General features: G+C 49.6%; 1 protein-coding gene across 2 annotated transcripts in view; it reads right to left on the reverse strand.

Annotated features, from left to right (window-relative positions):
• Window positions 1–267: 267 nt before the first annotated feature.
• Window positions 268–13,937, reverse strand: part of LOC134356477 (CDK5 and ABL1 enzyme substrate 1-like) — a 213,411-nt gene continuing 199,741 nt past the window's right edge. For both annotated transcript variants that reach the window (XM_063067438.1, XM_063067435.1), the window contains 2 exons: window positions 12,577–12,784; window positions 268–1,847 (listed from right to left, as the gene is read on the reverse strand). In XM_063067438.1, the coding sequence (XP_062923508.1) occupies window positions 1,707–1,847; window positions 12,577–12,784 (349 nt within the window). In that variant the 3' untranslated portion in view covers window positions 268–1,706. The remainder of the gene's footprint in view (window positions 1,848–12,576; window positions 12,785–13,937) is intronic.

Here is a 13,937-nt window from a genome sequence, read left to right on the forward strand (position 1 = left end):
CTGTAATAATGGATCGAGCGGTTGTAATATAATTTTTGGGACTCTGACTGTAAAGCTAGATCAGGCTTGTAGTTATAGTAAGGTATGGTGTTACTATTATTCTTATTAAGTTCAGTAACTTTCCATCCATTGCAGCCATCGTGGCCAATGCAGATACTGTTACAAACAAATACACAGGACTGACAACAGGGGTTGCACATGGGAGAATCTTTAAAAATATTTGCATATATGTCTTGCACAATAAATAACCTTTATTTTTCTCCTAGAGCATTCAATGTTTCAGAACAGCATCAGCACAACTTTCAGAACTTTTTATCAGCACTTTTATTATATTCTATAAAGTAGAGATTGGTGCAGATGCATAAGATCATCGAGAGTTACAAAATAAACTTAATCAGTAAATTGGTTTTCAGAGAAACAGTGTAAAACAAATCCATTAACAATAGTCCCAACCCCAGCTGTGAGAGGAGGAGGGTTGGATGTGAGGCGAGCAACGGCAGCCTGTAAAAACCCAGAGCTATAGTAAACACCAACGGAAACTCCAAAGACCTCATTCCTGGGAGAGAAAGGATCTTCAATGGGGCCAAACTGAAAGACAGGCCCAGGACAGAGGATTCTGGAGAGCTGCTGTCGACAGCCTGTGCCCCAGTAGGGGTGATAGATTTAACCAACCAACCAAATACATTAACATAACAAATGTTTGAGAACAGCATACTGACAAGAGATTGAAATCACTTCTGAAGGAATTTGCAAATTAGAAACCTGAATTATCACCAGGAAAACTGAGTAAAATTAGTTACATTCAGCCTTTCTGGCCTGGACTTCATTTGGAGAATAATACCGAGCCTTTGTTTTATCAGCAGCCAGAAAGAGTAACAGTAAGTACTGGCCTAGGTTTGTGCTTGTTTGTACAGAGAAATATGGCTTGTTTTCATCAACTAACAGTGCAAAGCATATCATTCAAATATCTGACTGGTCAAGCATTATTGAAAGATCATTCAACATAGGAATACGTAAGGAAAAAGAAATCCGGCAGTCAGATTTACACCTGCTTAACATCTATGGTTCAAGAGAGGTTCTTGTGAAAAGACAAAATCTTCAACATAGCACTGGAAACGTGCTGAGCATGAACTCTAACATAGAGCATCTTTATGAAGCTAAAGATTGTGGTTTTACTCATCTCTATAATTCGGCAATAATCTCCAGAGAGAAACACTTATAAATTGATAATGCAGGCAAGAAAAACGAACAGCTTTATACACAAAAATGTATAAACGTAATAAGTCACTTCTCATTCTAGTGTTTGAAAAAAGTTATCAGGGGTTAGGAGTAAATTCTTTAAGAAACAATGATATAACAATTTATTATAGAATATATGACAGAGATTGTTCCTTCAAAATTCTGCTAATTGTAAAACAAACTTTAACAATTGTTTTGTCCTGACAGCGGATGTCAAATCAATAGACATCTTAATCAGGAAAATAACTGCAAAATGTCAACGCTACATCTCCAGGTCACAAAAGTGCATTTTCATCAGTGGACATATAAAAATAGAAGAGTTTGTCTCGGGATATCAATATGTGAGAATACCATGTGTCACAGTATGCTCTTCGAATGTTCAAAGTCCTTTGTAACGGTGTTGCTTCCTGTAGATGGGGGTGGGGTGCGGCACAGTGGCGGAAGAATCTGGACCCCCTTGGCCACTGCTAGGAATGCTGAGTAAGCCTTCTGTAATGTGGCAGCACCTCATGTTCGGAAAGATGAAGAGCAAATTCCAAGGCAACTAACACGGGAAACTCAAAGGCTAACAGTTCTCGTCGGTTAAGTCGGAATTTTTCTTCCAGTTTCTGTTGTGAGAAAGAGAAAAACAAGCATTACATTCCGGTTTCCTCCCACAGTCCAAAGATGTACCAGTGAGTCAGTTAATTGGTCATGTAGATTGTCCCATGATGAGGCTCAGGGTTAAATAGGTGGGTTGCTGGGTGGTGTGGGTCATTGGGCTGAAAGGGGCCGTTCCATGCTGTATAAACAAACAAAGGAATAACATTTACTGTGACGATAGGGGTGTGAGGGTAGCACAGTAGTGTAGTGGTAGCTGTCGTGGGCAGCATGGTGGCGAAGCATTAGAACATAATTTCACATCACCATCTGCAAGATAGGGGTTCAATTCCCACTGCAGTCTGGAGGAAGTTTGTACATTTCCCTCATGACTGTGCGGGTTTCCTCAAAGTACTCCAATTTCCTCCCACATTCCGATAGTTTCAGTGAGTTGAGGGGCTAGAACTGTGGCAGGCATGTGGGCTGCCCAGCACAATGCTCACTGATTTAATGTGATGCAAATGACACATTTCCCAGTGTGCTTTGATGTTCATGTCACAAATAAAGCTAATCTCTTTAATATCATCTGATTTGATTTGATGCATTTCGATGCACATGTAATAAATAAACTATTCTAATTGAAACATTTAATTTAATCATCTGAAATTGAAGCACTGTGTTTTATATTCATCCCCTTAGCTCATACTTAAAGAGTCGGAATCAGAAGAGCACTAACATGTCGTGAATGTTTTTGTTTTGAGGCATCAGTATAGTACAAGATATAAAGATATGGTGCCCTCACACTGAATGCTGGATCTCACCGATACGGTGTCCTCACACTGAATGGTGGATCTGACCGATACGGTGTCCTCACACTGAATGCTGGATCTCACCGATACGGTGTCCTCACACTGAATGCTGGATCTCACTGATACGGTGCCCTCACAGTGAATCCTGGATCTCACCGATACAGTGCCCTCACACTGAATGCTGGATCTCACCGATACGGTGTCCTCACACTGAATGCTGGATCTCACCGATACGGTGCCCTCACACTGAATGGTGGATCTCACCGATACGGTGCCCTCACACTGAATGGTGGATCTCACCGATACAGTGCCCTCACACTGAATCCTGGATCTCACCGATACGGTGCCCTCACACTGAATCCTGGATCTCACCGATACGGTGTCCTCACACTGAATGGTGGATCTCACCGATACGGTGTCCTCACACTGAATGCTGGATCTCACCGATACGGAGCCCTCACACTGAATGATAGATCTCACCGATACGGAGCCCTCACACTGAATGATGGATCTCACCGATACGGTGCCCTCACACTGAATCCTGGATCTCACCGATACGGTGTCCTCACACTGAATGGTGGATCTCACCGATACGGTGCCCTCACACTGAATCCTGGATCTCACCGATACGGTGCCCTCACATTGAATCCTGGATCTCACCGATACGGTGCCCTCACACTGAATCCTGGATCTCACCGATACGGTGTCCTCACACTGAATGGTGGATCTCACCGAAACGGTGACTTCACACTGAGTCGCGGATCTCACCGATACGGTGCCCTCACACTGAATAGTGGATCTCACCGATACGGTGCCCTCACACTGAATCCTGGATCTCACCGATACGGTGCCCTCACACTGAATGCTGGATCTCACCGATACGGTGTCCTCACACTGAATGCTGGATCTCACCGATACGGTGCCCTCACACTGAATCACGAATCTCACCGATACGGTGCCCTCACACTGAATCACGAATCTCACCGATACGGTGCCCTCACACTGAATCACGAATCTCACCGATACGGTGCCCTCACACTGAATCACGAATCTCACCGATACGGTGCCCTCACACTGAATCACGAATCTCACCGATACGGTGCCCTCACACTGAATGGTGGATCTCACCGATACGGTGCCCTCACACTGAATCCTGGATCTCACCGATACGGTGCCCTCACACTGAATCCTGGATCTCACCGATACGGTGTCCTCACACTGAATGGTGGATCTCACCGATACGGTGTCCTCACACTGAATGCTGGATCTCACCGATACGGAGCCCTCACACTGAATGATGGATCTCACCGATACGGTGCCCTCACACTGAATCCTGGATCTCACCGATACGGTGTCCTCACACTGAATCCTGGATCTCACCGATACGGTGCCCTCACACTGAATCCTGGATCTCACCGATACGGTGCCCTCACACTGAATCCTGGATCTCACCGATACGGTGCCCTCACACTGAATGCTGGATCTCACCGATACGGTGTCCTCACACTGAATCACGAATCTCACCGATACGGTGCCCTCACACTGAATCACGAATCTCACCGATACGGTGCCCTCACACTGAATGGTGGATCTCACCGATACGGTGCCCTCACACTGAATCCTGGATCTCACCGATACGGTGCCCTCACACTGAATCCTGGATCTCACCGATACGGTGCCCTCACACTGAATCCTGGATCTCACCGATACGGTGTCCTCACACTGAATGGTGGATCTCACCGATACGGTGCCCTCACACTGAATCCTGGATCTCACCGATACGGTGTCCTCACACTGAGTCGTGGATCTCACCGATACGGTGCCCTCACACTGAATGCTGGATCTCACCGATACGGTGTCCTCACACTGAATCCTGGATCTCACCGATACGGTGCCCTCACACTGAATGGTGGATCTCACCGATACGGTGTCCTCACACTGAATCCTGGATCTCACCGATACGGTGCCCTCACACTGAATCCTGGATCTCACCGATACGGTGTCCTCACACTGAGTCGCGGATCTCACCGATACGGTGCCCTCACACTGAATAGTGGATCTCACCGATACGGTGTCCTCACACTGAGTTGTGGATCTCACCGATACGGTGCCCTCACACTGAATGCTGGATCTCACCGATACGGTGCCCTCACATTGAATCCTGGATCTCACCGATACGGTGCCCTCACACTGAATCCTGGATCTCACCGATACGGTGTCGTCACACTGAATGGTGGATCTCACCGATACGGTGCCCTCACACTGAATCCTGGATCTCACCGATACGGTGTCCTCACACTGAGTCGTGGATCTCACCGATACGGTGCCCTCACACTGAATGCTGGATCTCACCGATACGGTGTCCTCACACTGAATCCTGGATCTCACCGATACGGTGCCCTCACACTGAATGGTGGATCTCACCGATACGGTGTCCTCACACTGAATCCTGGATCTCACCGATACGGTGTCCTCACACTGAATCCTGGATCTCACCGATACGGTGTCCTCACACTGAGTCGCGGATCTCACCGATACGGTGCCCTCACACTGAATCCTGGATCTCACCGATACGGTGTCCTCACACTGAGTCGTGGATCTCACCGATACGGTGCCCTCACACTGAATGCTGGATCTCACCGATACGGTGTCCTCACACTGAATCCTGGATCTCACCGATACGGTGCCCTCACACTGAATGGTGGATCTCACCGATACGGTGTCCTCACACTGAATCCTGGATCTCACCGATACGGTGCCCTCACACTGAATCCTGGATCTCACCGATACGGTGTCCTCACACTGAGTCGCGGATCTCACCGATACGGTGCCCTCACACTGAATCCTGGATCTCACCGATACGGTGCCCTCACACTGAATGGTGGATCTCACCGATAGAGTGCCCTCACACTGAATGCTGGATCTCACCGATACGGTGTCCTCACACTGAAAGCTGGATCTCACCGATACGGTGCCCTCACACTGAATCACGAATCTCACCGATACGGTGCCCTCACACTGAATCACGAATCTCACCGATACGGTGCCCTCACACTGAATGGTGGATCTCACCGATACGGTGCCCTCACACTGAGTCGTGGATCTCACCGATACGGTGCCCTCACACTGAATGCTGGATCTCACCGATACGGTGCCCTCACACTGAATGCTGGATCTCACCGATACGGTGTCCTCACACTGAATGCTGGATCTCACCGATACGGTGCCCTCACACTGAATCACGAATCTCACCGATACGGAGCCCTCACACTGAATCACGAATCTCACCGATACGGTGCCCTCACACTGAATCACGAATCTCACCGATACGGTGCCCTCACACTGAATCACGAAGCTCACCGATACGGTGCCCTCACACTGAATGGTGGATCTCACCGATACGGTGCCCTCACACTGAATCCTGGATCTCACCGATACGGTGTCCTCACACTGAATCCTGGATCTCACCGATACGGTGCCCTCACACTGAATCCTGGATCTCACCGATACGGTGCCCTCACACTGAATAGTGGATCTCACCGATACGGTGCCCTCACACTGAATAGTGGATCTCACCGATACGGTGTCCTCACACTGAATCCTGGATCTCACCGATACGGTGCCCACACACTGAATACTGGATCTCACCGATACGGTGCCCTCACACTGAATGCTGGATCTCACCGATATGGTGTCCTCACACTGAATCACGGATCTCACCGATACGGTGCCCTCACACTGAATGGTGGATCTCACCGATACGGTGCCCTCACACTGAATGGTGGATCTCACCGATACGGTGCCCTCACACTGAGTCGTGGATCTCACCGATACGGTGCCCTCACACTGAATCGTGGATCTCACCGATACGGTGCCCTCACACTGAATCCTGGATCTCACCGATACGGTGCCCTCACACTGAATGGTGGATCTCACCGATACGGTGCCCTCACACTGAATCCTGGATCTCACCGATACGGTGTCCTCACACTGAGACGTCGATCTCACCGATACGGTGCCCTCACACTGAATGCTGGATCTCACCGATACGGTGTCCTCACACTGAATCCTGGATCTCACCGATACGGTGCCCTCACACTGAATGGTGGATCTCACCGATACGGTGTCCTCACACTGAATCCTGGATCTCACCGATACGGTGCCCTCACACTGAATCCTGGATCTCACCGATACGGTGTCCTCACACTGAGTCGTGGATCTCACCGATACGGTGTCCTCACACTGAGTCGTGGATCTCACCGATACGGTGTCCTCACACTGAGTCGTGGATCTCACCGATACGGTGCCCTCACACTGAATGGTGGATCTCACCGATACGGTGTCCTCACACTGAATCCTGGATCTCACCGATACGGTGCCCTCACACTGAATCCTGGATCTCACCGATACGGTGTCCTCACACTGAGTCGCGGATCTCACCGATACGGTGCCCTCACACTGAATCCTGGATCTCACCGATACGGTGCCCTCACACTGAATGGTGGATCTCACCGATACAGTGCCCTCACACTGAATGCTGGATCTCACCGATACGGTGTCCTCACACTGAATGCTGGATCTCACCGATACGGTGCCCTCACACTGAATCACGAATCTCACCGATACGGTGCCCTCACACTGAATGGTGGATCTCACCGATACGGTGCCCTCACACTGAATCCTGGATCTCACCGATACGGTGCCCTCACACTGAGTCGTGGATCTCACCGATACGGTGCCCTCACACTGAATGCTGGATCTCACCGATACGGTGCCCTCACACTGAATCCTGGATCTCACCGATACGGTGCCCTCACACTGAATGGTGGATCTCACCGATACGGTGCCCTCACACTGAATCCTGGATCTCACCGATACGGTGCCCTCACACTGAATCCTGGATCTCACCGATACGGTGCCCTCACACTGAATGGTGGATCTCACCGATACGGTGCCCTCACACTGAATCCTGGATCTCACCGATACGGTGCCCTCACACTGAATGGTGGATCTCACCGATACGGTGCCCTCACACTGAATCCTGGATCTCACCGATACGGTGTCCTCACACTGAATCCTGGATCTCACCGATACGGTGCCCTCACACTGAATCCTGGATCTCACCGATACGGTGTCCTCACACTGAATCCTGGATCTCACCGATACGGTGCCCTCACACTGAATCCTGGATCTCACCGATACGGTGTCCTCACACTGAGTCGCGGATCTCACCGATACGGTGCCCTCACACTGAATAGTGGATCTCACCGATACGGTGCCCTCACACTGAATCCTGGATCTCACCGATACGGTGCCCTCACACTGAATGGTGGATCTCACCGATACGGTGTCCTCACACTGAATGGTGGATCTCACCGATACGGTGCCCTCACACTGAATCCTGGATCTCACCGATACGGTGCCCTCACACTGAATCCTGGATCTCACCGATACGGTGCCCTCACACTGAATCCTGGATCTCACCGATACGGTGCCCTCACACTGAATCCTGGATCTCACCGATACGGTGCCCTCACACTGAATGGTGGATCTCACCGATACAGTGCCCTCACACTGAATGCTGGATCTCACCGATACGGTGTCCTCACACTGAATGCTGGATCTCACCGATACGGTGCCCTCACACTGAATCACGAATCTCACCGATACGGTGCCCTCACACTGAATCACGAATCTCACCGATACGGTGCCCTCACACTGAATCACGAATCTCACCGATACGGTGCCCTCACACTGAATGGTGGATCTCACCGATACGGTGCCCTCACACTGAGTCGTGGATCTCACCGATACAGTGCCCTCACACTGAATGCTGGATCTCACCGATACGGTGCCCTCACACTGAAGGCTGGATCTCACCGATACGGTGCCCTCACACTGAATCACGAATCTCACCGATACGGTGCCCTCACACTGAATCCTGGATCTCACCGATACGGTGCCCTCACACTGAATGGTGGATCTCACCGATACGGTGCCCTCACACTGAATCCTGGATCTCACCGATACGGTGCCCTCACACTGAATCCTGGATCTCACCGATACGGTGCCCTCACACTGAATCCTGGATCTCACCGATACGGTGCCCTCACACTGAATGCTGGATCTCACCGATACGGTGCCCTCACACTGAATGGTGGATCTCACCGATACGGTGCCCTCACACTGAATCACGAATCTCACCGATACGGTGCCCTCACACTGAATCCTGGATCTCACCGATACGGTGCCCTCACACTGAATCCTGGATCTCACCGATACGGTGCCCTCACACTGAATCCTGGATCTCACCGATACGGTGTCCTCACACTGAATCCTGGATCTCACCGATACGGTGCCCTCACACTGAATGGTGGATCTCACCGATACGGTGCCCTCACACTGAATGCTGGATCTCACCGATACGGTACCCTCACACTGAATGGTGGATCTCACCGATACGGTGCCCTCACACTGAATCACGAATCTCACCGATACGGTGCCCTCACACTGAATGGTGGATCTCACCGATACGGTGCCCTCACACTGAATGGTGGATCTCACCGATACGGTGCCCTCACACTGAATCGTGGATCTCACCGATACGGTGCCCTCACACTGAGTCGTGGATCTCACCGATACGGTGCCCTCACACTGAATCCTGGATCTCACCGATACGGTGCCCTCACACTGAATGGTGGATCTCACCGATACGGTGCCCTCACACTGAATCCTGGATCTCACCGATACGGTGTCCTCACACTGAGTCGCGGATCTCACCGATACGGTGTCCTCACACTGAGTCGCGGATCTCACCGAAATGGTGCCCTCACACTGAATAGTGGATCTCACCGATACGGTGCCCTCACACTGAATCCTGGATCTCACCGATACGGTGCCCTCACACTGAATGGTGGATCTCACCGATACGGTGCCCTCACACTGAATGCTGGATCTCACCGATACGGTGCCCTCACACTGAATCCGGGATCTCACCGATACGGTGCTCTCACACTGAATCCTGGATCTCACCGATACGGTGCCCTCACACTGAATCCTGGATCTCACCGATACGGTGTCCTCACACTGAATCGTGGATCTCACCGATACGGTGCCCTCACACTGAATCCTGGATCTCACCGATACGGTGCCCTCACACTGAATCGTGGATCTCACCGATACGGTGCCCTCACACTGAATGCTGGATCTCACCGATACGGTGTCCTCACACTGAATCCTGGATCTCACCGATACGGTGCCCTCACACTGAATGGTGGATCTCACCGATACGGTGCCCTCACACTGAATCCTGGATCTCACCGATACGGTGCCCTCACACTGAATCCTGGATCTCACCGATACGGTGCCCTCACACTGAGTCGCGGATCTCACCGATACGGTGCCCTCACACTGAATCCTGGATCTCACCGATACGGTGCCCTCACACTGAGTGGTGGATCTCACCGATACGGTGCCCTCACACTGAATGCTGGATCTCACCGATACGGTGTCCTCACACTGAATCCTGGATCTCACCGATACGGTGCCCTCACACTGAATGGTGGATCTCACCGATACGGTGCCCTCACACTGAATGGTGGATCTCACCGATACGGTGCCCTCACACTGAATCCTGGATCTCACCGATACGGTGCCCTCACACTGAATCGTGGATCTCACCGATACGGTGCCCTCACACTGAATCACGGATCTCACCGATACGGTGCCCTCACACTGAATCCTGGATCTCACCGATACGGTGTCCTCACACTGAGTCGTGGATCTCACCGATACGGTGCCCTCACACTGAATGCTGGATCTCACCGATACGGTGTCCTCACACTGAATCCTGGATCTCACCGATACGGTGCCCTCACACTGAATCCTGGATCTCACCGATACGGTGCTCTCACACTGAATCCTGGATCTCACCGATACGGTGTCCTCACACTGAATGGTGGATCTCACCGATACGGCGCCCTCACACTGAATGGTGGATCTCACCGATACGGTGCTCTCACACTGAATCCTGGATCTCACCGATACGGTGCCCTCACACTGAATGGTGGATCTCACTGATACGGTGTCCTCACACTGAATCCTGGATCCTGGATCTCACCGATACGGTGTCCTCACACTGAATCCTGGATCTCACCGATACGGTGCCCTCACACTGAATCCTGGATCTCACCGATACGGTGTCCTCACACTGAATCCTGGATCTCACCGATACGGTGTCCTCACACTGAATGGTGGATCTCACCGATACGGTGTCCTCACACTGAATGGTGGATCTCACCGATACGGTGTCCTCACACTGAATGGTGGATCTCACCGATACGGTGCCCTCACACTGAATGGTGGATCTCACCGATACGGTGCCCTCACACTGAAATAAATCAAATTGATTTTGGAAATTTGGAGAAAGGGGTGATACGAAACACGTGGATACCATGGTGGTCTGGATACTGCAGAGTCTAGCAAGTATACTGGCAGAGGTTGGAGTCTCAGAGATACATGGCACAGACACCAGCCCACACTGCCTATCACAATTATCTGTGTTAGGACCATATTCCTATAAACCCCACCCTTCCATCCCTATGTAAGTGTTTCCTAAATGAAACTGTTGTAGTGAAACTGGCAGCTTGTTCCGTATATTCACCTCTCTCTGCATCTTTCTATAAGACCATCAGACATGGGTGCAAAATTGGGCTATTAGGCTATCAACTGTGCTCTGTCATTCCATTATAGCTGATCTACTTTCCCTCTCAACTCCACCCTCCTGTCTTTTCCTTGTAACCTTGACCCCCTGACTAATCAAGAATCTATCAAGCTCCACTTTAAATATACCAAATGACTTGGCCTCCACAGCCGTCTGTGACAATGAATTCCACATAATCACCACCCTCTGGCTAAAGAAATTCCTCCTCATCTCCATTCTAAACGGACGTCCCTCTATTCTGAGACTGTGTCCTCTGGTATTAGACTTCCCCACTATAGGAAACATTCTCTCCACACCCATTCTATCTAGGCCTTACAATATTCTTTTGGCTTCAATGACATCCCCCTCGTTGTTCTAAACTCCAGTGAGTACAGGCCTAGAGTCATCAAATATTCCTCATACATTGATTCATTCCTGGTAAGATTAAGATTAGCTTGTTTGCCTCAACAGTGTATTGTGTCATGGTGTTCAATCTCAATATTTAATCTATTTGTTTTTTTCTCTTTTTCTCCCCTCTCTCTCTCTCGTTCTCTCTCTTTCCCTCCCTTTCTCTCTCATAGAAATATAGAAAACATACAGCACAATACAGGCCCTTCGGCCCACAAAGTTGTTCGGAACATGTCCCTACCTTAGAAATTACTAGGGTTACCCATAGCTCTCTATTTTTTCAAGCTCCATGTACCTATCCAAAAGTCTCTTAAAAGACCCGATTGTATCCACCTCCACCACTGTTGCCGGCAGCCCATTCCATGCACTCACCACTCTCTGAGTTAAAAACTTACCCCTGACATCTCCTCTGTACCTACTCCCCAGCACCTTAAACCTGTGTCCTCTTGTGGCAACCATTTCAGCCCTGGGAAAAAGCCTCTGACTGTCCACACGATCAATGCCTCTCATCATCTTATACACCTCCATCAGGTCACCTCTCATCCTCCGTCGCTCCAAGGAGAAAAGTCCGAGTTCACTCAACCTATTCTTATAAGGCATGCCCCCCCAATCCAGGTAACATCCTTGTAAATCTCCTCTGCACCCTGTCTATAGTTTCCACATCCTTCCTGTAGTGAGGTGACCAGAACTGAGCACAGTACTCCAAGTGGGGTCTGACCAGGGTCCTATATAGCTGCAACATTACCTCTCGGCTCCTAAATTCAATTCCACGATTGAGGAAGGCCAATACACCGAATGCCTCTCTCTCTCTCTCTCATTCTCTCCCTCTCAGGTACTTACATCAATCAGATGTTTGACTTCATGCTTTCGTAGATCGCTGCCTAATTTGGCTGCTAGTAAAACGCAGGCACCTGCACAGAGCTTGCGGTTTTGTTTGTTCAGTTTGCCTTTGAGTGCCAGTTTCTCAAAGTAGACAAAGGCCATGGCCACGGTTGGCTCTTCCAGACCACAGTCCTCTTGTGCTAGCTTCCTCATTTCCCGTTTCAGACTGCGGAAATCAAAAATACCGTAAGTAATCTTTCTTCCCAAACAAATACAACGGCGTGAAGTTCAAGTAGTCCTGGGGCAATAATGTTTCTTCAGGACGTGTATATCGGGTTCTTTTTGTTTGTACAAGATATCTGTTTTATATGTGTGTCACCAAAGGCATGATATTAACCGAGGTTAATTGAAGCAGAAAATTAGAAACATGAAAGATTCTGCAGACGCTGGAAATCCAGAGCAACACACACAGAATGCTGGAGGAACTCAGCAGGTCAGGCAGCATCTATGGAGGGCAATAGCTGGTTGACACTATGGCCCCGATGAAGGGTCTCAGTATGAAACACGGGCTCTTTATTCTTCTGTATAGATGCTACTCGAGCCGCTGAATTCCTCCAGCACTTTGAGCCTGTTATTGTGGTAAAAAGCAGCATGTTTAAAGAACACTGTGGAAGTAAATTTAAGGCAAACGTGATAAAGATCTTCACTTCCAGAATGCTAAGAGATTGGCAAACGCACCAGCTGGTGTCACTCAAACACATCCTGGAGGGCACTCACGTTGAGGATGATAGGGAAGGAGGATCATTGAAGTGTTCCTTGCCCTTGGACAAAGGATCATTTCCATGACAGCTTCAGCAAAGGCTGCAGAATTAAAAAGGGTAGCAAATACGGTGCTCAAAGTGTTATATCTCAATGCACGGAGTATAGGAAATAAGGTGGATGATCTTGTCGCACTATTATAGATTGTTGGGTATAATGATGTGGCCATAACTGAATCGTGGCTGAAGGATGGTTGTAGTTGGGAGCTGTAAGTCCCAACATTACAACTTCCAACTTACACATTGTACCGGGAGGTAGGCAGAGGGGGTGGGGTCTCTGCTGGTAAAGAATGGCATCAAATCAATGGAAAGATGTGACATAGGATCAGAAGATGTTGAATCCTTGTGGGTTGAGTCAGAAACTGTAAGGGTAAAAGGACCCTGATGGCAGTTATATACAGACCTCCCAACAGGAGCTGGGACATGAACCACAGATTGCAACAGAAAATAGAAAAGGCGTGTCAAAAGGACAATATTATGACAGTCATGGGAGATTTCAGGTCAACATGCAGGTCAATTCGGAAAATCAGGTTGATAATGGATCTCAAGTGAGTGAATTTG

This window comes from Mobula hypostoma, chromosome 1 (assembly GCF_963921235.1).
Source record: "Mobula hypostoma chromosome 1, sMobHyp1.1, whole genome shotgun sequence".
NCBI lineage: Eukaryota > Metazoa > Chordata > Chondrichthyes > Myliobatiformes > Myliobatidae > Mobula > Mobula hypostoma.